The sequence below is a fragment of the Gymnodraco acuticeps genome, unplaced genomic scaffold (genome assembly GCF_902827175.1).
Source record: "Gymnodraco acuticeps unplaced genomic scaffold, fGymAcu1.1, whole genome shotgun sequence".
Taxonomy (NCBI): Eukaryota; Metazoa; Chordata; class Actinopteri; order Perciformes; family Bathydraconidae; genus Gymnodraco; species Gymnodraco acuticeps.
This window is the reverse complement of record NW_022989763.1, coordinates 52,128-77,311: the sequence shown is the minus strand read 5'-3', so window position 1 is coordinate 77,311 and position 25,184 is coordinate 52,128. Positions and strand designations below refer to the sequence as shown.

Sequence of the window (25,184 nt, the reverse complement as noted above, 5' to 3'; positions counted from 1 at the left end):
CTCTCCCTCCCTCTCTCTCCTGACAGCCCGTCAGTTTCTCATGCAGCTCCTGCAGCTCGCTAAACAGTGGGCGGGGCTTCAGGTGATTATGCAGAGCTGCGTGTCTCTGTCAGACTCAGCAGCTGATCTGATCTCTCTCTCGTGTCCGGTTATACTTCACTCGCGTTTATGTCCATATCGATCAGATCCAGCTCTCCTGATCGGGCTTTATAGAGAGCACCGATCAAACTATTAAGAGTGAATATCGGCCGATAATGACCGGCGGCCGATCTATCGGAGCATCCCTAATTATTACCAGACATTTTGACCGGCAGGTTTTGAATTTACCGGTTTTTAATACATTTTACCAGCTAAAAACCGGTAATTACCGGCTAACGGAAACCCTGAGGCACACCTACTCAGATAACACTCATAGTTAATAACCAGTGCCTCGTGCCTCGTTTGCGGGGGACGCGCTTGCTGTAATGAAAAAGGTTGTGCATCTCGACCGGGTGACGACAATACCTATTGACGCAGCAACCACTGTAAGTTATATTCTTGTTTAATTAGACTTCTCTGTTTCATCTATTCTACTCTGTATAATTGTTCTGTAGTTATTGTAGCTAAAACGGCGCTTTTGAGAGATTTTAAATCTCAGATCTGCTCAAGCGAAACCTGTTACACAGGTCTCAGTAGGGGCACTCAAGCCTGCATTACAATATAGGCAGGGCCAGTCTGCTGATTGCGTGAAATACAACAGCGTGACTCAGTCATCTTTCAGCTAAAAAAGTATTTAAATACCGCATTTAAAATCTGATGAACTCAGTGTGCATCTCGACCGGGTGACGACAATACCTACCCAGATAGCAAAAAAGGTTTGGCCCAGATTCGGCCCACACAAAACACCTTCATCTGGCCCACATACCGCATGGAATGATGGCACTTAGGCGCTCCGCTCCTGTTTGCCAGATCTGGGCCACAAGCAAGCCATAGCAATGCCACATGTCAACCATAAACGAACCACATAAACCAGAACTGGCCCTAATCTGGGCCACAGTTAGTTTTCATTCTGGCCCAGATCCGGCCCACATTCCGTATCCTCATCCGGCCCAAATGCTGCATGGAATTATGGCACTTTGACGGTCAGGTGATGTTTACCAGATCTGTGCCACAAACAGGTCAAAGCATGGCCACATGTCAGCCAAGAATGACCCAAATAAACCAGACCTAGCCCTTAAAAGCCATTACAACTTTGGTGACTCAATGACTGAATATCAATGACACTGTGTATTCTGCAACAGCAATATTCAACATACAGTAAATACAAATGTCAAAATGGCCTCCCAAAAGTTGCATCAATAAATCACAACAGATGAACCAAACGTTTTTTTTAATGATTGTATCATCATTTATTAATATTGGTGATGAACTAGCCACTGCATCATTACATTTTCAAAATAACTGGGATACAATCCAACCATGCCAAAATAACAGCATAATAAACAAAAACAAAATAGCTGTATAGTAAAGCAACTTTGAAAAAAACACGCAATTCTAAAAAAAAAGCTTAGCTCCCCAAATAAACAAACTCTTCTGCAGACTCAGTGACATTTCAGATTTATTTTATTGATTTTCTTGTGAAAACAGAACTAGAACAGAATACTTGTAGAACCATAGGGTTAAACCTAACCCTGCTCAACCAAAATTAACAAACTTTTGCCGACCTTGGCAAGGGAACAACCTGGACATTTTATCGATGGATTTATCGACCTCCTTGACTGGGCCCATGAGAATCTTGAAGGCCTATAAGGAATGCACAAACAAATAAACTCTGTTGACTCAGTAACAGATAACAATCAAACGTACAAAACCGCAAACAAAATACAATTCCTTATGTATATGCTATATTATATATTACAAATTATTATACATATATTGCAAAATAGATATTGTAACTGACTTACAGGTTTCTTGGACAGCTCGTCTTCGTTCCTCTCTCTCTCTCTTCTACCTCCATCTCGGTCGCCCGCAAGGTGAAGCCATTTTTTTATGTAGGATTCTACCTCTTGGTCTGTTGCTGTCGCTGTGAGCCTGTTGTTTCTGACAGTCCCTAAAAATAGAGAACATTGTAAAGCCTTGGATGGATTGCACAATTTAGGACCCAATCTGGGGACCTAAGGATCAGCCAAGTGCATGGCGTGCTGTGTCTGACCAATTCAGTGGTGACGGCACTTTGAGAACATTCTGGCCATGGCAGAGGACGCCCTTTGCCTCTGCTCAACAGCTTGACGCCTGCTAGTAAAATCGGACTGCAGCTGATCCAGAATTTCTCAATGAGGGAGAAAGAGTAGATGTGCTTCCAGCCTCTTTTCAGAGTTTATTTTTTTACTTTTTATGTGGCAAACCATGTTAAACAAATTATTCTTTTATATGTCTTTTTCTACCAAGAGTAATTTGAATTGGTTGAATCTAGGATCAGTAAGTACTAACTGAGTGTCAAACATGCAAGAAAAGGGGACTGGACTTATTAGACTGATGACAGCGCAATGTAACACTTACCAGTAATGACATCTTTAAGTTGCAGTCTGTGGAATGCTGTTTTCCCATTGATGCCACGCCAGTTGAGCTGTTTGGCAAGGGAGTTGGTAAAACAGTGTTTCATCACTCGCCAAATGCAATCCTTAACGTCCAGTCCTCCAATGACACTCAATGCAGTAATCTGAAAAAGATCATTTAAAAGCTAAGGATCCATGCATTATATAAACACTAGTCACAATAACCTAATTTTAAAAAAAAACATTATTTCCCTTTTCCCATAGCTGGTATTTAGCATCACTGCTGTCCAACATACAACTTAGGTGGCAAGTAAAATATTTACAATAGTTTCAAATTGGGTCCCCCATCCTTTTAAGTTGGTAAGGGCAATTATTACCATTTTGTTTTGAAGGTCTGCCTCTTCCCTCACACGTTTCTCCAGAGCCAGCAGGGAGGTTACATCGTTTAGCGGCAGTATATCTCTGCCAAGGGGATCCGGCCCACCAGCAGGTTCGCCAGGAATTTTCTGCATGGTCATCTGAATGACTTTGAGTTGATCCATCATCATCTCTTGATTCGTAAGAAGTCTATGCAGAAGAGCTAAAAATAAGGACATTCAACATATATAAATGCATCTTTTATCACACTATTTCTCCTCTACTCATATACAGTATATGTGTGTGTGTGTATATACACATACATATACATTTACAGACAAAGCAATAACAAATTGTGAAATCACTTACGAGCAAGACCCCCTTCGCTTTCATCTTGTCGTTGAGTTCCAGGATTTTTCTCAGACCGTCGGGGTTCTGGTCTTCTCAAAGACCCAGACCGCTGGGGTTCTGGGCTTCTCAAAGACCCAGACCGCTGGGGTTCTGGGCTTCTCAAAGACCCAGACCGCTGGGGTTCTGGGCTTCTCAAAGACCCAGACCGCTGGGGTTCTGGGCTTCTCAAAGACCCAGACCGCTGGGGTTCTGGGCTTCTCAAAGACCCAGACCGTTGGGGTTCTGGGCTTCTCAAAGACCCAGACCGCTGGGGTTCTGGGCTTCTCAAAGACCCAGACCGCTGGGGTTCTGGGCTTCTCAAAGACCCAGACCGCTGGGGTTCTGGGCTTCTCAAAGACCCAGACCGCTGGGGTTCTGGGCTTCTCAAAGAGCCAGACCGCTGGGGTTCTGGGCTTCTCAAAGACCCAGACCGCTGGGGTTCTGGGCTTCTCAAAGACCCAGACCCGCTGGGGTTCTGGGCTTCTCAAAGACCCAGACCGTTGGGGTTCTGGGCTTCTCAAAGACCCAGACCGCTGGGGTTCCGGGCTTCTCAAAGACCCAGACCGCTGGGGTTCTGGGCTTCTCAAAGACCCAGACCGTTGGGGTTCTGGGCTTCTCAAAGAGCCAGACCGCTGGGGTTCTGGGCTTCTCAAAGACCCAGACCGCTGGGGTTCTGGGCTTCTCAAAGACCCAGACCGTTGGGGTTCTGGGCTTCTCAAAGAGCCAGACCGTTGGGGTTCTGGGCTTCTCAAAGAGCCAGACCGTTGGGGTTCTGGGCTTCTCAAAGAGCCAGACCGCTGGGGTTCTGGGCTTCTCAAAGACCCAGACCGTTGGGGTTCTGGGCTTCTCAAAGAGCCAGACCGCTGGGGTTCTGGGCTTCTCAAAGACCCAGACCGTTGGGGTTCTGGGCTTCTCAAAGAGCCAGACCGTTGGGGTTCTGGGCTTCTCAAAGAGCCAGACCGCTGGGGTTCTGGGCTTCTCAAAGAGCCAGACCGTTGGGGTTCTGGGCTTCTCGCAGACCGTCGGGGGGCTTGTCATCTGCTTGTGAGGTTTTGTGCTCATAACTACTTTTTTTTAATGCAGACTGTATATCAAAGCCTGGCCCTTTTATGTTTGGGGCTGGTGGCAATGTCCTTTTTTGTTTGACAGTAACGTCATTATCACTGTCACTCTCAAATCGAATGTTCGGTCTTGTGCGTGAGTGTGTTTGGGGGGGGGGGGGGGGGGGGGGGGGAGGGGGGGGGGGACACGACACAGGAAATGAAAGCAGAATGAATTTCAAAGATTACAAAGGAAAAACAATACAGCATAAATGATGTGTTGATGATGTATATCAGATAAAATGTATATCTACCATGACTCATTAGTATGTAGGGATAGTTTGGAGGCGAGGACAAACCCACTGCATTTTGTTTTCAGAGCACCATTTTTTTTAAATAGTGTTTTTAACACATTTGTTTAAATACTTAAGTTATGAAAAAAAACACTTCTCTATTAAGGTATATTAGTCTCAATTATTGAGAGGTCGTATATTAGATTTGAGAACTGAAAAAATTCACACATGTTGATTTTTCCATAACATTTACATCTATAACAATAGTAGTAGAATTGCACTTTAATACTTACAGCCTTTTACGCTTTTTTTTTGGGAGGACATCCTCCTCTTCTTCCTCTGCTGTTTGAAGATCAGTGTGGGTTTCCGCTTGAGGGAGTTTTAGACGAGCGGTTTTGTAGTTTTCTGTAAAAACAAGAGAAATATCATTATATTATGATTTTTCAAATCAGTGAATCCTCACAGTAAATATGTTATTTGCATACCAGCTGTATATAGAATTCGGACACTAAATGCATCCCAGATGTGTTCAGGCTGCTCCTCATTTCTTATGGCTTTAATTAAGTCGTCGTGCTTGTAGTGAGCTGGCCACTGACAGATATCATCTGCAACCCACAGTGCTGGAACTACTTCAACCTCTTGGGTTTCCAGAAACTCAACAATGTGAAACATGGCCTAGAACAGAAAGAGGCACAAAGTTACTAGTTTTAAGAGTATACTATAAACACAGTAACCTTTTATGTTTTTTCAAAACTGCAAACGTATTCACATAATAAGAAGTCTTTAAATTAGAAGAAAGCTTTTTTTATGATAATCCTTATGCTATAAAAGGTGAATGATGGCTTAATTGATCATTAATACATGTTCATAATAATATGGGATACGCACCTACAGAGATAAGTGAAGGCAGGCTGGACACTGTCACCGCTGTTATGCACACAAATGATCAATCATTTTCCTCAAGATAAAAAGCTTGGTTAAATTCAGCAGTCCCAATGACTGTTACCACACCAGATATGTTAAGACTGCAATTTAGGATGGGTCTGCATGAAGAAGTGGCAGAACAACAAAACCAACCTCCAAAGGTAACCGGACACACTTCTGCACATTGGTATCTAACTTGAAGCACATCAGATTTGGTGACAGATCTGACACAAAACAAATTCCCAAATATGTGGAGTCAATGGGATAGTCAAAAAACTTTTCAATGTGTCTATATTCTTTGCAGACAATGTATTCCTCACCCTCAAAGACAATTATATTCTGAACCAAGAGCATGTTATTGTTCCTCTTGATACATCTGTCTCTCTCTGATGAACTGATGACAAACTCATCTATTGCCAGTTCTTTAAACTGGGAGAAATGTCCTGTAAAGCCATGTGGAACAGGTCCATCTGAGTGTAGCCTTTTGAATTTTTTGTGGGTTTTCAAAGTTTCCTCATCTTTTAAACTTGTTGAATCAAGTTCTGAAATTCTGCGTATAACTTGCTGCAGTGGAGAGCTAGGTTTTCTAACCATTCTTTTAATTGTTTTTAAGTAGTTTTCGAAAGGAAACCCTGATATTAAATCTAAGTGGCCATGCACCTTCACATCATCACTGAGATGAGTCAAACCGTATGTTGTAAACTAAAAACCCCTGACCATAGAGTTCCCCAAAATGCTTAACAAATGATCTAAGTAGCGTGTTTGCAAAGTCATTTAACAGCAAGCAATATGTTGGACTTGCCAAAATGTATATACTCACAGACAACAGCATAACATTTTGATAAACCTCAGTAGTCAGCACATCCCTCAAAACGACTGGACCGGTATAAAGTAAGAACTGCCTAAGTTCTGTTGCCTTCCATCGTAACCTCTCAGTAAGGGCCCTTGGCCTTCTAGCAAATTCTGAGGGTATGTAACTTTTGAGAGCAAGCAATTTTTTCAAGAGACTTGCCTGGATGAAATACGGGAATGCAACTTGCCGCTTGTGCCCATCCATAAATCAAGCAGACAACGCACCACACCTAAGCACACTAAATGCATATAGTCGTGTGGAAATCCACTGACCATAGGAACAGATGTTTCACAAAATGGGGAATGTTGTATGTGGTGGTCTTCATCCTCTGCATTTGAAAAAGATACATCAGTTCTTGCTCTAGCATCAACTTCTGGGAATGTCATGCGATGATTAATGTAATTGCCTGACAGTACACATTTATCACAGCCACTGTATCCATTGTGTGACTTAATACCCTTAACAAAGGCCCTCGCGGGAGCATCACAGATTACTGAGGACACAGTCAAGAAGAAGGTCTTACCATTAACAACAAATCCACTGCTCATGGTTTTTAACTCACAGACCAGATCCTTCAGATATTCTGACAATGACTGAGGCTTTGACTTCCCGCAGAAAAGAGCAATCAGCACAGGTTTTCTACAATACCCCTGGAGGATTCCCAAAATTGGCCAGAACTGAACAGCTGAACTTTTAAAAATTGGAAGACCGTCAATGTTTAATTGTAATTTGAAACTGTGATGACTCGGGACAACTGATGTAAGCTTCTGAAATATCTGGCTGAACATATTCTGTATACCTAAATAATGGAAAGATCCACCCGCCAAGGAAGCAACACTATGGTACGTCTGTGTTTTGAGGAATGTTCTTGCATCTTTTGGCAAAGAGGGGTGATGGGGTTTCAGTATAGACAAGAGGGCAGACAAAGCGATCAATGAAACACCAAAATGTGTTGCCCAGTCTCTCAAACAACCCGCTAAATCACCTTTAGGAAGATCCCCTCTTTCATCCACATGGCTATCCTCGTCACTAGTTAATTCACTTTCCCCATTACTCTCTGACTGACAGTTTGGTGGAAAATCCGATCCTGAAGCGACTGCTCCATGTTCAACACTATAGTTCTCTTCAGCATTATCCTCAACATCATTATCCTCGTCACCAAAAGATTCTAACAACTGGTTGACTCTTTTAACAGCCCTTTTCCTTAAATTGCTGCGAGTGATATTCCACTTTTCCCTCTCCATGAGACAGCAATTACAACAACAATTACTCTTTGAGAATTAGCCAACCTGTATAGGTTGTCAACAGCCAGTTACTGTGAAAAAGAAAGAAGAAACAACATTTAACATTGATACTTCATATAGTTAGCGAAGTGTATCACATGGAAGCAGCTTACCTTAATGGTGACTTGCCACTCTGTATTTTCTGCCCACCTTCAAATATCTGTAACATAGTGTGAATATGACTGTTAAGGTCAAAAACATCATGATACAAACATGACAAAACCAAAATGTGGGACAGGTAATTTTACAATTCCTAGGGGATAATAAAAATCCAATTTATAATACAGAGCAATAAATCTTAGGTAACAGGGTTTTTGCTATCATTTAACAACTTCCTACAAATAAAAACATGTGATGCCTTACTCCCTCCCAAAATTGGTATGAATTGTATCTATTATTGTGATCAAGTTCAGTTCTGATTCGTTTTTACAACAAATCAATAAATGGTGCGCCTCAACAAACAAACAACATGACTGATACATTTAAACAAACAGCTAACAGGAGATTAACTACAATATTCCAACGTTTACATTAATTTTGGAATATAACACAGGAATATTGAAAGTTTGAGGTGTGTGGGTTTTACATTCACAGAATTACACATATTTCTGGGGGATAAAAAACGATTATAGTGTTAAGGGACTCTCGTTAGGCTACCTGTTGGATTTTCAGTTTGTAGCTAACTCTGGAGTTAGCTCCCACTAAGAATATTAGCTTAACTGGAGTTAGCTCCCACTAAGAATATTATCTTTAGCTCCCACTAAGAATATTAGCTTAATTGGAGTTAGCTCCAACTGAGAATATTAGCTTAGTAAGATACCGATTGCCAGCAGAAAGTCATATTTATAATTTCATTTCAAATTTACCGCGACTCCACTGACTTTTGCACAGTTTTCCACCGACAATCCTTCCAACTGACAGTGCGCCTTTTTTTCGCGCTTGTTTCAAGTCAGACATGCTGCGTTCAAAAGGCCCTGAAAATGGGATACTCCAACTTGAAATTATGCTAATTCCCACGGATACATAACCACAAGACAGCAAGAAGATACAACTACAAATACAATAAGGCTAAAGACCCATAGTAGTATTGAAAATATTTGATTTGATTTGAACAAAAAAATTAAATAAATCTGTATTTCTAACAAAGAACTTGAAGGCTATTCATAGGGTTGTTCTAACTCAAACTTGGGACTTCCTAGTTCCCACGAATGCAGCATAGTTTAAATATGGGATGAAAAAGTTAATGTCAGAAATAACCTGAAAAACATATTAATAACTGTTTTCTTTAAGAAAGATATTGTTATTCATTATTAATAAAAATGATAGTAGTTATTTAAATGACAATATTTAACCCAAATGTAAGACAAATTAAGAATTATTTATTTATTTTATTTATTGGTGTTAGAATGTCACCATCAGGATACAAAAATGGTCACAGTTTGCCTCCAAGTCCCTTCCTCCAGCCACACTCTCATCCCCTGCTCTCTGCTTTACGATCTGTCCCTGTCTCAAGCCCCTGCTCACCTCCCAGGCCATGAACTTTCTCCCTAGACCTGCCATCCTCGAGCCATCTGATGCCCTCAGACTTTTTCACCAGACTTCATCATTCCCCTGCTCACCTTTTCTCACTTCTCTCATCAGCCACTCACTACATGTACTGGTCAAGATCCTTTTTTCTTTGCCATTTCATTCCAGCTGCTATATAGCTGTCTTGAGTTGTTGCTTTTGAACTTCTGTCACCCGATCCTGGACCAGAACCTACTTACCTCCCTGCATATTGTCTATCTACCCGTTACCCGTTCACCTGCCTGCCTGTTTGCCTACTTGCATCTGCCGTAAGCTAATTTACAATAAAACATTGCACTGCTTCAGTCTGCCTGTCTGACTGCATTTGTATCCCCTGCTGCCCGCACTTCCAACCCACACTTGTGGAGCAATCTAGAAGTTAGATCACACATGGCCTGTTAGCACCCAGTTTGGCTCGTTGATACCATCTTATATGTAGGGATGCACCGAATATTCGGCCACCGAAAATGGTTAAAAAGGCCCTTTCGGCTTTCGGCTGAAAAAATATCACCGAATGTCAGAACAGGCTTACGTTGGTAACCTAACGTGTTGTTGTGATGACGTAATAAAGACGCGGCGACCATGCTCGCGGCTGGCTCACAGGGGGGGGGGGAACATTGACCTTTGTCATCGAGATTGCCCTGAGCCTTTAACAAATCGTATTAAATAATCTGATGACAGAACTGTAAACAGAATAGCTGCAATTTTAACAAACTAAATAACTCAGTTTCCTCTAATCATTAACCCATGTTTGTATCATGTAGTTAACTCCGTGTAGCTGCTAGCATACATAACACCTGACGTGGAAACGTTACTCCTGGATGGGGCTACAGAGCTGCTAGAAAGACGGTCGAACCCGGTACATTCCTCCGTCTGCATGCGGTGCACTTTTGCTAAATGTTTAGACAAATTGCTCGTGCTTACATGCTAAACTCTTATTGCACTTATGGTAACAAGTATTCTCCACATCGAGACGGGTAACGTTTAACCACACCTCGGAGCGCATTCTCTCCGCCATCTCCGCAGTGTGCTCCGCTGCATGTAGCAGCTGCGTGTGTGTAAACTGCCCCGCCCCCTCGCACACAGACGGGGGAGAGAGATCTCGTCTGATCGAAAATACATCATAGACGCATTTGTTGTCTTTGCATATTAGAAACGAGTTGGCGACACTAAGAATGCGATATAATGTTTTTTTAGCAATAATACATGACATATATAAATGTACTGTATGCATTCAAAAGTGCTGAATAAATGTTTTATGGACCCATAATAGTGATTATTATTTAAGTTAAGTTTTGCCATAATCATGTCTATTTCCATAATCAGGTAGCTGAACAACATTGGTAAAAAATGTATACATTATATATATATATATATATATATATATTTCTATTAATCATTTTCGGCATTCGGTTTTCGGCCAACTGTTTCCTATTTTCGGTATCGGTTTCGGCCAAGAATTTCCCATTCGGTGCACCCCTACTTATATGGCACAGTTTATTGTCCCAAGAAGACATTTGTCTTGCAATCAAGTTTTGCACATACAGCAACTCCAAATTATCTCAACCAAATATACATTCAAAGATCAAGACCATAAAACAGTGAACTTCACAAGTCTGAACCTAATCACTCAGACACTTCACTTACACAATATAAAACATAGTAAGTCAACTGACTATAGCATATGCAAGAGCTACTGTATATTAATAAAAACAAGATTGCCATTTAGAAGCACATTAAAGCCCCCCCAAAACAATAATGGTCACACTGACCTGGGGTCAAAGATTGCGAGATTCACATTACATTATCTCTGTGTGTTTGCTTACATACATACATATGTTATAGCACGTACCATGTCAGCCACAGTGGTTTGGGTTTGAATCCGGCCCAGGCGCTTTGCTGCATATGTCTCTCTCTCAGTTATTTGATATGTGTTTGAGCAGGGGACAAACATTCAAAGGGAACATCTAGGTGATACTGTGACACTGAAAGTAAAAAAGAGTTTGAGTATCCGGCCTACGATGAGTGAAATACACGTCACATCTGTCTCCAGAGCGGCTCAGTGAGCTAACCCTGGATTAATGTTTCTCTTTACTTACTAAGAATAAGAAAAGTCTCAGTAAAATAAGTTTGATACTTTTGTAAGTGATCAATTTCTATTGTATTAATATTTCACAAATATGCAGAAAGTTCTGGAAAGTGTATAATTTATTGCAAACTTTCTCTTCATAAGAGTTGTTGATTTGATTTGTTTTAACGGGTAAATACACACATGTCAAGAGTTCTCTTTATAGTTGTTCTATAATTTTATAAATGCAACAAACTTTAGTTTTTGTACATATAGTATAAAGTATAGTGTAGTATAAATATGTTTTGCGGCTCCAGACAACATTTATTTGATGGAAGTGAGGGCAGATTGGCTCTTAAGATAGTAAAGGTTGCTGACCCCTACCCTAACCCTATCTCGGATCACACGGCAGTCCAATCCACAATTGATACTATATGTCACATGTAGGCCTTTTAAGGCTCACATCTAGATTAGCCTGTGCCAAAAGTGTTGCAAAAGTGGCCCAGATATGTTTTAAGATAACCGGGCCACATTTGCTGCATCAGTTGTGGGCCACTTCAGGCTCATATCAAGATTTGCCGGTACCAATTGTGCTGCATCATTACCACAAGTGGCCCACGTCTGTTTTTGAATATTTGGGCCATATTTTTCATGTCAAATGTGGGCCACTTTAGGCTCACACTCTGATTAGCCAGTGCTGACTGTGCCTTACATTTGCCAAAAGTGGTCCAAATTTGTTGTTAAGTATTTGGGCCATTTTTGCCATGTCATATGTAGGCCACTTTAGGTTCACATCCGGATTACTGTGCTGCATCTTTGCCTAAACTGGCCCAGATATGTTTTAAGATAACTGGGCCACATTTGCTTCATCATATATGGGCCACTTTTGGTTTACACCCAGATTAGCCTTTGTCCATTCTGCCACATCTTTGCCAAAGGTGGCCCACAGTTGTTTTGTGATATTTGGGCCATATTCACCATTTCCCATATGGGCCACTTTAGGGTGACATCCAGATTACACATTGCAGGAGCACCGCATCTTTGCCAAAAAAGGCCCACATTTGCTTTGGGATATGTGGGCCATATTTGCTATTTTACAAGTGGGCCACTTTAGGCACACATCCATTTGGTCCGGGCCAGAAGAAGGCCAGCAGTGCCGCATCATTGCCTGAAGTGGGCCACATCCGCTTGCTATCTGGGTATTGACGCAGCAACCACTGTAAGCATGGGCGGCGCCAGGATTTTTTTTGCTGCAGTAGCTTAGCAGTTGCTATATGACAGCACGGCGTTGCTAGTTAATTTTCAAAATAAACAAACAATACCAGTGGGCCAAGCACGAGCCTGTTCATATTGTAGCGTTCACCGCTATTCAAGATCACTCAAGCCTTCAATGTCGAAAACGTTCTCTTTATTTACAGAACCAATCAATAGTGTAACACTCATGACTTTCACGTGACACACACCGGAAAACGCACACACATACACACACTTGGAAGGGGCGGTCTCTCCCTAACTCCCTGCTACACAGTCATATAGCAACTGCTAAGCTACTGCAGCAAAAAAATCCTGGCGCCGCCCATGTCCCTGACCATCAGCTCAATTAGCTCATCTTGTATGTCGTGGTGTGTGTACTTTGCATTTCTCGGATTATCGGATATTTTTTTTGCCACAGTTTTGTCAAACTTGCCAATCAGGTCTAAAAGTTCGATGAAGTTTCCCCTGTTGTTTGATGATGCTTCACTCTCCCTATGCCCTCGTTGTGCAATGGTTTGACACGCAGTGTAACGCAATGCTTCCACAACTGCCCGCATATATTCCCTGTTTTCACATACAGTTTTTGAATGTCCCTCGCTGAGTGCGGTACTGATTTTTGAGCCACTCTCTTTCCTTAATTTAAATTCAGACCATGCATCCATGGCACATTTATGTCCACTGCTCACATCATGAGTAATGAATGACTGCGTAGCTTTCACCCAGGTGCTAAATCCGTCATGGGTAAAGGCGGTTTCTTTATGGAACCGGCGTCCTTCATGAGCAAAATACCTGCAGGCAAAACATAATACACTGTCCATAGTCATTGAGTACTCTAGCCAAGTATATTGCTCGTACCTTCGGCGATTGAATGATCACATTCGCAGTCCGTACTTCTTTGACGGGTATTTTCTCAGCATAGGACGTCTTGGTCCATCACAGGCTGACTGGCTGATGTCAATTACGGTGCGGAGAGGAGCAGCGCTAGTTCCACTAGTTCCACTGCAGCTTGTGGTAGCAGCTAGCTGGTCCTGCTGCTGCGGGTGCAGCGGGTCAGTTGGCGGGGGCACCTGTTCTTCGTGGTCCCAATCCTCCCGGTTTTCATAGTGAACATCGGGATCCTTGTGGATAGCAGGGTTGTCCGGCTGGACCGGCTCCGTTGGAGATCGCGGTCGTTTACGCTGACTTGTGACTGTGAGAAATGTTTCCATTTTCGATCTACTGAGAATTAGCCAAGTAACAGTTCACACAGTAAATTACAACGACCCGCCCCTGATAGATCCCGCGAAAATGTATCATATTTATACACATTCTCGCGGGCTGCGAGAATGTGTATAAATATGATACATTTTCATATCAAAACAATGGGGTTGCTAAGCCGTTGCTAGGCCAATTGTTGGAGTTGCTATAGCAACTCCAAGATACCCCCTGGCGCCGCCCCTGACTGTAAGTTATATTCTTGTTTAATTAGACTTCTCTGTTTCATTTATTCTACTCTGTATAATTGTTCTGTAGTTATTGTAGCTAAAACGGCGCTTTTGAGAGATTTTAAATCTCAGATCTGCTCAAGCGAAACCTGTTACACAGGTCTCAGTAGGGGCACTCAAGCCTGCATTACAATATAGACAGGGCCAGTCTGCTGTCGACCATCAGCTGTAGAGAGTTAACTAATTAGAGGGGCGTGGCCCCACAGCTGTGAGAACTCAGCAATCAGGCATCCATTATATGTAGCTCTTTCCTGGAGCGTCAGCTTTAGCGTCAGACATTGGAGTAAGACTGACAAAGACTGACAAAGACATTGGAGTAAGACTGACAAAGACATTGGAGTAAGACTGACAAAGACATTGGAGTAAGACTGACAAAGACATTGGAGTAAGACTGACAAAGACATTGGAGTAAGACTGACAAAGACATTGGAGTCCTGCGGGAGAAAAAGAGGAGGCAAATCCTACTCTGATTGAGCTAATTACCGCTGGTGTCTTATTTCTCTTTTCTTTAGTTTGCTAGCCCCTCATGCTATAATCATGTGTATTTTCTCCATTCCTGTTCATGTGTCTTCTCGCAATTATCACTGGCCCTGTGTATCTCCTAATCGCTATAACCGGCCTGCTCTCATCTATCCCACATGCTCCACTGAGATCCAACATCTAGTTTCAGGTGGCCTGTGGAATTGCCAGTCAGCTGTTCCTAAGGCTGACTTCATCTCTGGCTACGACTCCCTGCAGTCTCTGGATTTCCTTGCTCTCACTGAGACCTGGATTACTCCATTCAACACATCCACCCCAGCAGCTCTCTCCACAGCATATTCCTTCTCCCATACACCCAGACCCACTGGCAGAGGAGGTGGCACTGGTCTCCTGCTCTCTCCCAAATGGAGCTTTTCCCTCTTCAAGCTATCTAACTTCACTCCTTCCACCTTTGAATTGCATGCCGTCACAGTAACCCATCCTATACAATGAACCATTGTTGTTCTCTACCGTCCACCAGGCGCCTTGGGGGACTTCTTGGAGGAATTAGATAATCTCCTCTCACACATCCCTGAAACTGGCCCTCCCGCTGTACTTCTCGGAGACTTCAACCTCCAGACAGGGAAGATAGACGAACTAACATCTCTATTAACCGCCTTTGCTTTCTCACTGTCTCCTTCCCCACCAACTCATAAAGCTGGCAATGTCCTTGATCTCATATTCTCAAGGAACTGCGCTACTTCTAACCTCTCTGTAAACCCGCTCCACACCTCCGATCACTTCTTCAGTTCATTCTCTCTACCCCTTTCCAAACATAACAAACTAATCTCTTCTCATCCTGCACCTGTCCGCCGTAACCTTCGTTCCCTCTCCCCCTTTGCCTCATCAGTGCTCTCAGCCCTCCCTTCCTCGGACTCGTTCCAACTACTACCTCCAAACTCTGCTGCAGAAACTCTCCTCTCTACTCTCTCATCCACTCTGGACTCTCTCTGTCCTCTCACATCTCGGCAGGCTCGTCAGTCCCCTCCTGCTCCCTGGCTAAATGATGCACTGCGTGCTAATAGAACCGTCCTTCGGGCAGCAGAGCGGAAACGGTGGAAATCCAAACACTGTGACGACCTCCTAACCTATCAGGCTCTCCTCTCCTCTTTCTCTGCTTCGATCTCTCAGGCAAAAAGCACTTTATTTCAAGATAAGATCCAATCTTCCTATTCCAATCCCAAAAAACTATTTTCCATCTTCTCCACCCTCTTGGACCCTCCCAAAGCCCCTCCCCCCTCCTCACTTCTGTCAAGCGACTTTGTTATCCACTTTGAAAAAAAAGGTTGATGATATTCGCTCTTCTTTTTCTGACTCACCTTTACTCACCGCTGGGTCACCAGACCCTCCTTCTGTGAAGTTAAAACTTCTTTGCAGCAATGTTGAGCGCATCATCAAATGAGGGAAACTGGATTCACCTGTCAATCCAGTGATATTTATTGAGAGACAGACAATTACATACGGCCGGGGAGATCATCCTAGTTTCACACTGTCCTTGTGCTCCACCAAGGTAATCTCTGCCCCAAAAGACACAAAACATCTAACCAACACGAGGAGAGGCGGGCTCCCAGAAAGCCCGCGTATACCTAATTAGTAGCAGATGTGAGACAATAGTCTACTTGTCTCAAAGAGATCCAGACAAGCCTCAACCTACACAGGGGTCTTTGACTGACTACAAGCAGATGTTTGCAGTATCACAGATTCTATAAAACAATAAGAAACTCTATAAACAGATCAGTTGAAAATATTCTCTTACAGATTCACCCTTTTATCAATCTATTGATAACCAATTAACATTAGTCTAAGAATATTTCAGTCAATACTTAAAATCAATAAGCGTCTTCAGAGTTGGGTGGGCTCAGATACATTCATTACATTAAAAATAGAACAAGATTGAAAAACACTTCAATCACCATGATTGAACACAGTCAATCATAATAAAAATCATCTCTCTTCAGTGCTTGGCATTTTTGTCAAAAGGTACAATAATAAACACATGGGGTACAAAATATTATAGCAAAATATATGTTTCAAAAATAAGATCTTTTATCATTTATCACTCAGTTAATCTCATTCATCAAACACAAATTCTAAATCATCTTACATCTCAAAGATTTACTTTTAGGCAATTACTTATTAAAACACAATTAGAATTTAGGATTTATAATAAATCCAATTGAGGTATAAATCAGAATCATGAGAGATCCAGCTAAGGTTCCTAGTTAAGGTATACATTCACAGTGATGAATCGATCAATCTATAATCTGTAAAGTTACAGTGTCCTCAATCTTTAACATTACTTTACGTTTACTTCATTACGCTTTATTCAAGAGTAAGGCATGATATTTAATTAATTACATTACTTCAACTATCAATCATTATGTCATTTCAAAATCTGAAGGGAAAGCTAAACAATTCTCAAAATGTTTAACAATCTGAAGAATCAAACATTTTATTGTATAACAACCTGAAAAGGAAAAAATCAAAACATCTGTTCTTTATTCAGAGCATCAACTGTAATCAATATCAAAACATCTGTTTTACCTGGTAATGATTAAGGATAGTAACATTGTCTGTTATAATATTAGAAATATCTTATTGTTCAATACCTTATAAATCTGAAAATATCAATTAATTAATTAGTTTAGTGTGAAAGTGTAATCTGATAAAATATATTTATCACCACTATTTAACACATATCTGTTCATTGGGAATACAAAAACAATCATTAATTGTACATCTGTAATCATCTGGTCATTCAATTCAAATGTTATCTTTGTACGAGAGCTAGAAGACATGTTTTCCTCCTCTCTTTATGACACAGAATGTCTGGTGTGTAAAGGCATCCTGATACTGTAGATTAGCACTGAGGTGCTGATTGGCTCAAAACTCTTCTTCATCAGAGCGCCATATCTCAATCCCCCCCAATTGCTCTGCTTTTGTGGCTCAATTCAGTGAGCACTTTATGATCTCCCAGTGAAACAGAGGCTCATCTGCCTGCATTCCTTCTGCTATCTGCTTGAGAGCAGTGCACCTGCCTATTCCAAGTGGCACATCCAGATGCCCCCCCCGTGATGGGAGAGGTTATGAAAACATCTGCTCCTCCAATGAAACATGGAAACCTTGTATGACGACCTCTGAAGCCATCGCTCGTCCTGCGAGCGAAAATGAAGAAGCATCCCATCTCATCAGAAAGTTGAAGATTAGAATCCTCTCATCTCGAACGACCTCCTTGCCCGTGGATAAGTTGCTCTCTGCAGCCGCAGAGTGTGATCCTCTCTCTCTGACCCTTGGCCTTCAGAGCTATCCTAGTTATTGGGTTAACACTTGATAGGGATGTTTTCCTGAGTGCAGACAACTCAAGGTAATGGATTAGCACATTATCATTCAATTACAAAAATAGGATAGGCCCCCTCAGAATGATTTGGGAGCCTTCCTGAGACATGCACATTATAAATGTAAGGTTTGTGTTAGTCATTTAACATGCAAGAATCATATACTCATCAGTCCAAAGCAGAGAAATGTTATTTGAAGTTAAATGTGAGCTAGTCCCTGTGGAATAACCCTTTCTCAATGATTATAAATGTTATATTAATTCACCATTTACCGTTTGATCAAGGATTAGTTTATCAGAAGTACATTTCCTCTTCCATAAAACATAGGTTTGAGAAATGAATGTTCCAATATGAAATCAATTTCTCAATATAATTTGACTCTTCCCCTCTTTTCTTACATATTGTCACATATGAAATAATAACTCAGGAGTCTATTTAAGCATGGTATTGTCTATATAAGCTATTAATCGAGAAAACTCAGAGTGAGTATGCAACTCGCAAATATCTCTCCTCCTTCCTATCCCTCTTTACTCACTTTCCCATCTCTTTCTCTCTTATTTCTGTTAGATATGAAGGAAAAACATACAAGTCCATGTAAGCATCTGAGTTACCACCGTTCCCAAACGGTGTGCCGCGGCATACTGGTGTGCCGTGAGGCAAGTCCGGGTGTGCCGTGGGATTTTGTGACAACCATACATTATTTTTTCAATATACAACTACACAAAAATAATCATTTATTTTTTTCATTTACTATATCAGTACTTTGTAGGTTTATGTACGTAATCTGCGCGACTTGCGCGTCCACATCTCCACGTGCAGTGCTGCATAAACATGGCTGAGTCAGCGATAACTATCGAGGGGTGGAGGTATGCCCATTATTTTATATCACGCAGTCTATTCTTCTTCTCTGTCTTCCGGTTGTTGCCTGTATTAAATGACAAATACACACTACCGCCATGGATTTGATATGAACGAGGCGGCAGTTAGCAGCTATCGGCTAGCTAGTAATGATCTAGTGATATCGGTAATATTAACTCCATACAACATTTACGGTACAAGATTCAATCATACAGCCCATGTAGTATGACAATGAATTACAGCAAACATGTGCAATATATCCATTATTACAGCTCCGTGGGATGGCAGTAAGACGATATGGATCCGTTCCCATTGTGCATCCATGGGTAAAGATAAACGCAACTCACATTGGTTCCTCATACAGCATCTCTGTAAACTACGTGTATTCACTGAATTTCACTCTCTGCCTTTAACGCTCGTTGTAGCTCCAAAAGCTCCAGCCAGAGCCTGGCTCCAGCACCCTCCCTGTGAGCACAGTGTGCTCTGATTGGTCGGGACACGTAACATGAACGTGCCGGGCTGCGCGGTCCCGTGGATTAGATGCGCGTTCATAATGCAGAGGGAAATAACTCTCAGAATAACGTTATTAGCAAATGTTTTACAACTTGAGGAACGAATGTTTTTTTTAATAAGGGCTATACAAGTGTTCATACTGGGTAGTTTATTTAGTTAAAAAAATTATCCAACGAGTTACAGACCACTCTTTCCCCATGTAAGTCAATGGGAAAAGTGTTTTCGGGCCTGGCAACCAAACCGGAAGTGTAGTACCGCCGTTTGGCCAGCACGCATATTTTCATCTGAGTCCGGCGCACTACCTGGGGCTTGACTACCGCCGCCTGCTGGTAAGGAAAGTTATTGCCACTCACGCATGCACAGTTTGTACGTGCTCGGCGAGGAAAGTAACGAGTAAAGTACCGAGTTACTTTATGTAGATAGTAACGAAGTAGTGTAATATATTACATTTTTTTAAAGTAATACATTTATAATTTGTAGTTCCGGACCATGGACAATGCAGCTTCCTTGCATTGACAGTTGTCTGTGCTGAATTTCTGCTGAGTTTCCTTTGCCTCATTTTCTATTTTGTGACCTGTCTGGTGTAAATGAGTGTGTTGCTGGTTTGATGAAGCCTAATTTGATAAAGTTTCAAATTTAATTTCGGAAATATTTCGTAATATAGTTGTCTTTGTCACATTTTATTTGGCATTAGTAAATAATTATGCACATTTACAGATACTTTACATAATATGAGTGATAACACGTGTTATAAGGGCTATCTTTTCACAATAGGTGTGCCTTGAGATTTTTTACTTGTCCTTTGGTGTGCCTTGGGCACAACAAAGTTTGGGAACCACTGGCATAAATGATAGTGGGCGTCTGAGGGTGTCATTACTGAGAAATGTCAAAGAAATTCAAAACCTTACATTTTAAAACAGGTTTGCATTCCTCCACTTAAGGTGACGTTATCATTGGAAACAATAAAAACGAACTATTTTGATGTAGAATTTATAAATTGAATCGTTAGAGCAGAACAAAATGGTTGTATTGTAGCCTGAGTTCCGTGCAGCCCTAGTTTCAACAGGTGGAAACATGGTCCATATAATGTGAATACATGCAGAAGTAGACGGTAAGAGGCCCCTGACATCAGGTCTATTTGTTAAAATAGTAGGGGCTCTTCACTCTGCATAGCAGTATGAATAGCCTTAAAAAAACAAACAACCCACTCCGTGGTAACGAGAGTCATATTTCTGACCCATATGCCCTAAGTGAAGCCGTTAGTCTCATCTAACTGACCCAAGGGTTGGTGCTGGTGTGACAGTTCCAAGTGTTCCAGCTTCCAGTTCATGGCTCGGTGGGGGGGAGCAGACCCACGTGAGACAGTGTCAATGGCTGTATTGTTCAGTGTGAGGAGCGTCATTCTCTCTGGGAGCAGGAAATGGTGTCCATTCTCGGACCAAACCATTAATGTCATGTAGAGCAGCCATAGCATCTCTGTGACTGCACTCAGCCGGACTGTAGCAGGGTAGAACTGGGTGACTCTTAGTGAAGCTGTCCAACGCCATTAGACAAAATGGAACCACGTGCTAACAAAAAGGACACAGGGTCATAAATGTCTCTCTTTACCATTGGCCTAATCATAAACAAATTAGTGGGAAAAAATGTGGAACACTAATCCATCATGTGGAATGTTGAGTTAATTTAAATAATTACTTATGGGTTGAAATCAAATTAACATTAACATTAGAACCAAAGTCAGTTAACAAATTTGACTTGCACAGATCAGTAATCAATACACCATTTTTTTTAGCTCCGTGATGAAAACGATAACAGGCAGGGATGCAAACTTGTCATCAATAAAATATAATTGGGGTATGGACAGGGTTGCTAACTTTGGGTACCTGGCTGGAGTGAGATTTTGATATCATGGGTTTAATTACACACATGCGCACGAAGCGACTGCTATCGTGTCCGTAGCGGGACCTTAGCATATACTTAGGATATATATATATATAATATATATATACAAATACACAATATTGGACACAGACTATAAAGGGCACACAGTTTCATTAAATAATGAAAGTCAAACACATGTTTGTTTCCACTGTTTTATTGTGTGCCTGTCGCGATAAGCAACTTATTGACTTATCGGCTCCCGAGTATTTGTGTTAGATAATCTATGGTAGGGCTAACCCATACAGTGGTGGGGCTCAAATCAGTATTTGAAATGTAATTACATACACGCTATATCGCCCCCTTGTCAGTGAAACGCCACACGTGAGGTTTAGAATATTTCCCTGTCTCAATCCAAATTGAACTGTATGAAATTAAAATAAAATAAAAACATTTGTCTTGTAGTAAATAAAAAGGCGACCTGGAGCCAATCCTGCCATTTCCTCACAAGTGAAAGAGTTCACATGCTGAAAACCCAACCCCCGCAGGGGGTCTGGGGGATTCTCCCCCAGGAGATTTTTGAAATACTAACATAAAATACACATTCTCTCTTTTAGAGGAAAAAATAAATCCATCTATAACCACGCGACATATTTAAATGAAGCTGAAACTGCTGCTCCTCCCATAGGGAAGAGGCTGTGTGAATTACTTCGAATTACTTTGAAATTACCCCATTGTTCTTTGTGTCAAAATGGAAGGTTTCTGGCTAACGTTAGCTTAGGTACTCAGATCTTGTTCTTGAGTACAAGTAGAAGTACCAGAGTGTAGGAATACTAAGTTACAGTAAAAGTACTGCATTCAAAATGTTACTCAAGTAAAAGTATAAAAGTATTGTCATCAAAATATAGTGAAAATAGCGACAGTAAAAGTAGTCCTTGTGCAGATTGGTTTATTCCAGAATACTATATATGATATGTTTTATAATGATTGATCATGAAAGTGTTCTCAAAGCTGGTAAAGGAGAAGCTAGTTTGAATGACTTTGTATACTGCATACTAAAGTCTGATTAAACACTTGATTAGATTTCACATCATTCATCCACATCTGAAAGTAACTAAAGGTATTAAATACATGTAGTGGAGTAAAAGTACACCATTTACCACTGAACTGTAGTGGAGTAGAAAAATAAAGCAGCAAAACATTTTAGATACTCAAATAAAGTACCAGTATCTCAAAATTGTGCCCAAGTATAGGACTTGTTAAGTTTATGAACTTAGTTACTTTACACCAGTGGCTATACAGATAGAAAGACTAAGCCTTGCACAGAGGCAGGAAAAGACATTTTAAAAATGCTCAAAAGTTCTGCCAAAAAAAACTGACTGCTGAAATTAGATCTTCCTTTGTGCTGTGGTCATAAAACCTCCAATGGGTCGCGCCGTGGTCTGCTTCAGATTATCTTCTCCTTCCAGAGGTCACGCCTGTCTCTGACCCCGTGTCTTGCGTTTTATTTTATTTTCTTCTTCTGCCGCACCAAGCAGAGTATAGAAAAGGATGTTGAACTATATTTAAAACTGTAATTGAACTTCAACTCATATCCATTATCTGATTCCAGTGGCCAGTTGGAAACAGATAATGACAAAGTTTTCATTTTGCATCAATCGTGCAAAAGGTTCAATCACCATTGTGTCTAAGTCTTGTCTTATCTGCTTTGTTTCGGAATGTGTTCAATACATTAGGTCATTTTATTTGTATTATTACCATACAATACATAGATTAAGAATAAATGAAACAAATAATATAACATTGACCTATTTGAGCAGACAGATGACCCGCAGTTATGCCTCTGAGGTTCCCGGGTGTAAAACAGAGGCTTTTTTGCTATTTATTTTCCTTTTGCGGAAATTTAGATTCATTTTACCTTGGCTGTGGACTGATTCATTTTATTAGTTGTTACAAAAACATGCACAAGACGGCAGGTATACAAACAAACACGAAACAATTATACAAACAAACATGAACCCGCAACAAATATCAGGTGACAGCTAAACTCATCCAGTTTAATTTTAATCCGAATTAGGGAAACTTCAGCGGGGGTAGGGAAATATCAGTACTTATTTTTACTTATTGTTTTTTTTTTAATTTATTTTTTTTTTTAATTTTTTTTTAAAAAACAAAATCCAATTCAATAATCCGTAAGTTTATTAAACACAGTGTGAATGTAATATTCTGCCACCACCCTTCCCATTTAATAGCTCAATTTAGTTCTTGAGCTTATGGTGTGATTAACAAAAAATACAAGTCTGTGTTGTTAAACATTAATTTAGTTGATGAGAAATAAACTACCTTATTCTCAATCAAAACCACTATGCAAATGTAGTGGTAAAACTGCTCAACCGACCGAGAGCAGAGATATTAATTAATTTAATTAATTCTAAGAACGGAATCTGCTGAAGAGTAATAACCACATTATTCTCAATCAACAACCACTATGCTAATTTAGTGGTGCTCTGCCCTCCCCGATCCGGAGAGCAGAGACTTTTAATGAATTCAGTACCCTTTATTTTAACAACAGCCAAATTCAACAACCCCTCAGTTTATGAAACACAGCGTGACGTAATATTTCGTATCACGTTTCCCGTTAATAAGAGTTCTGTTTAGTTCCAAAACTCATAATGGTGCGATTTAAGAAGATACGACACTGTGCTTTGTTTATCCCCGTGTGTGCTGCTCCCCACAGGGGGGGGGGGGAGGGGAATTACCCACACCCTGCACCCCACAGCAGCAACAGGAACATTTCGAGGCGAGTTGATTTAACTAGTTAAACCGTTGAAATCTCCAGAATTCGGCGATTCGTTTCAGTACAAATCTTTACATTGCTTTTAAACCGAAGTTCCACATTACTGATGCCCTCTTTAAGGTCTCTCCGAATATTTGCCGTGCACACACACAGAGGAAACCAAAAATATTGCATCTATCTGTTCCACAGGTAATTTTATACTGTCAATCACAGAGTCTGGCGAGGCAATGTCAAAATATAGATTTGAAATTACACTCACCAGCTCGACGGTTTGTTGGTAACTGTTCGCGACGCCAATTGTGAAGTTAAAACTTCTTTGCAGCAATGTTGAGCGCATCATCAAAGGAGGGAAACTGGATTCACCTGTCAATCCAGTGATATTTATTGAGAGACAGACAATTACATACGGCCGGGGAGATCATCCTAGTTTCACACTGTCCTTGTGCTCCACCAAGGTAATCTCTGCCCCAAAAGACACAAAACATCTAACCAACACGAGGAGAGGCGGGCTCCCAGAAAGCCCGCGTATACCTAATTAGTAGCAGATGTGAGACAATAGTCTACTTGTCTCAAAGAGATCCAGACAAGCCTCAACCTACACAGGGGTCTTTGACTGACTACAAGCAGATGTTTGCAGTATCACAGATTCTATAAAACAATAAGAAACTCTATAAACAGATCAGTTGAAAATATTCTCTTACACCTTCCACCCACACACTAACCTCCTTTTCCCCTCTCTCTCCAAGTGAGGTTCTCACCCTCATTACCTCTGCCCGCCCTACCACCTGTCCTCTGGACCCCATCCCTTCAAACCTCCTTCAGACTATCGCTCCTGATATTCTACCGTTTATCTCCCATTTCATCAACACTTCTCTAACTTCTGGTCACTTTCCTAACAGTCTCAAGGAGGCAAGAGTAAACCCTCTCCTAAAGAAACCCACTCTCAACCCATCAGATGTTATAAACTACAGGCCTGTCTCTCTACTCCCGTTCCTGTCTAAAACACTTGAACGCGCTGTCTTTAAACAACTCTCCTGTTATCTCCATCAGAACAACCTTCTGGATCCGCACCAGTCTGGTTTCAAGGCAGGTCACTCCACAGAAACTGCTCTCATTGCTGTCACTGAGGAACTGCACACTGCCAAAACAGCATCCCTCTCCTCTGTCATCATCCTGTTGGACCTGTCTGCTGCATTCGACACGGTGAACCATCAGATCCTCCTTCGCACTCTCCAAAA

The 25,184-nt window shown here is 41.3% G+C and overlaps 1 protein-coding gene across 2 annotated transcripts; it reads right to left on the bottom strand.

Moving 5' to 3' along the window:
• Positions 1-1,584: 1,584 nt before the first annotated feature.
• On the bottom strand, positions 1,585-24,234 carry LOC117545910. 2 transcript variants are annotated; one of them, XM_034215941.1, is made up of 9 exons: positions 24,206-24,234; positions 7,788-7,834; positions 7,681-7,706; positions 5,100-5,289; positions 4,908-5,019; positions 2,912-3,114; positions 2,539-2,698; positions 1,944-2,089; positions 1,585-1,782 (listed from the first exon to the last, which is right to left on the bottom strand). In XM_034215941.1, exons 5-9 carry the CDS (start codon positions 4,936-4,938, stop codon positions 1,675-1,677), a joined length of 648 nt encoding a protein of 215 aa, XP_034071832.1. In that variant the 5' UTR covers positions 4,939-5,019; positions 5,100-5,289; positions 7,681-7,706; positions 7,788-7,834; positions 24,206-24,234; the 3' UTR covers positions 1,585-1,674. The 2 variants fall into 2 exon arrangements, with proteins under 2 accessions (XP_034071832.1, XP_034071823.1); XM_034215932.1 differs by lacking the exon at positions 24,206-24,234 and having other exon boundaries at positions 7,788-8,316.
• Positions 24,235-25,184: the final 950 nt, after the last annotated feature.

Bases quoted from the DNA above. Each gene is read 5' to 3' on its own strand.
- LOC117545910 (XM_034215941.1), bottom strand. From the start codon at position 4,938: ATGTCCTCCCAAAAAAAAAGCGTAAAAGGCT. The intron at 2,699-2,911 runs GTAATAATTGCC...GATCTTTTTCAG, and splicing joins CAGACCTTCAAAACAAAATG to ATTACTGCATTGAGTGTCAT. The intron at 1,783-1,943 runs GTAAGTCAGTTA...CATTCCTTATAG, and splicing joins ACGAGCTGTCCAAGAAACCT to GCCTTCAAGATTCTCATGGG.